This window comes from Lipotes vexillifer, unplaced genomic scaffold, assembly GCF_000442215.2.
Source record: "Lipotes vexillifer unplaced genomic scaffold, Lipotes_vexillifer_v1.1 scaffold484, whole genome shotgun sequence".
Lineage (NCBI taxonomy): Eukaryota > Metazoa > Chordata > Mammalia > Artiodactyla > Lipotidae > Lipotes > Lipotes vexillifer.
In genome coordinates this window covers 1,318,877-1,319,689 of record NW_006786458.1, presented here as the reverse complement: position 1 = coordinate 1,319,689, position 813 = coordinate 1,318,877, and the positions used below count along the sequence as shown (strand labels likewise).

Below are 813 nucleotides of genomic sequence, written 5' to 3'. Positions count from 1 at the left end.
GCAGGAAAAGTTGGATTGTCAGTTTTTGACTATAGAAGAGGCCTTACTGTGTTACGGGTTCTTAGAAGAACTCATCCAAATTTAACTAGAAGGAGATACGTTCATTCTAAAAAGAAATTTTAGTAAATTCAAACTTGGGTATTTAAATATCCAATGTACCAAGAAGACCATACAAATCCATACAGAAATACAACGTATGTGCAGTAGACTTAGAATATAAGCAAAAAGCATTCTCACTGGTGAGGCTTTTGATATATGAAAGATATTATATTAATCTAGGTTGCTCACTGGTAACATTTAAGGTTTCCTCCCATTCCGCAGATGCCTGTACTGCCTCACACTGGCACTCAAGTTCACCGTCATCCACCTGGAAGAGCCATAAATCATAATTCATCAAATGACTGAGGTAAGTTGTGTTTTCAAGCTCATTTAGCTTAGTGCCAGCTCTACATCAAACACACACACTCATGAACTTTTTATTGATTAATTAACTAAACTGCATACCAAAATCAATGTTGGGAAAAATAAGCAAACAAAATACAAGGAGCAGCTATCTTTGAAGATGGCCTTGGAACAGGAGAATGATCCTGACAAATTCAAAACCAGATGAGCCAGATAGTTTGACTTATTTTTACAGAAGCCATAAATCTTATTAAATGAACAGCCCTGCTAGAGCTGGACATGTCATAGCCAAAGAGGAGACTCTAACTAGGCTTAGTAACAGTGAGATAATATTAACGTGGGAGAAAAGTGATGGCATAATGTTTAGTTCATCACAGAGCATTGTGTAATGGTTAAGAACACACACTCTTT

At 36.5% G+C, this 813-nt stretch overlaps 1 protein-coding gene across 1 annotated transcript in view; it reads right to left on the bottom strand.

Moving 5' to 3' along the window:
- The window catches only part of ADAM7 (ADAM metallopeptidase domain 7), a 172,387-nt gene that overhangs the window by 137,144 nt on the left and 34,430 nt on the right, over window positions 1–813 (bottom strand). The window contains 1 exon segment of the mRNA XM_007472327.1: window positions 289–367. Within this exon segment, the coding sequence (XP_007472389.1) occupies window positions 289–367 (79 nt within the window).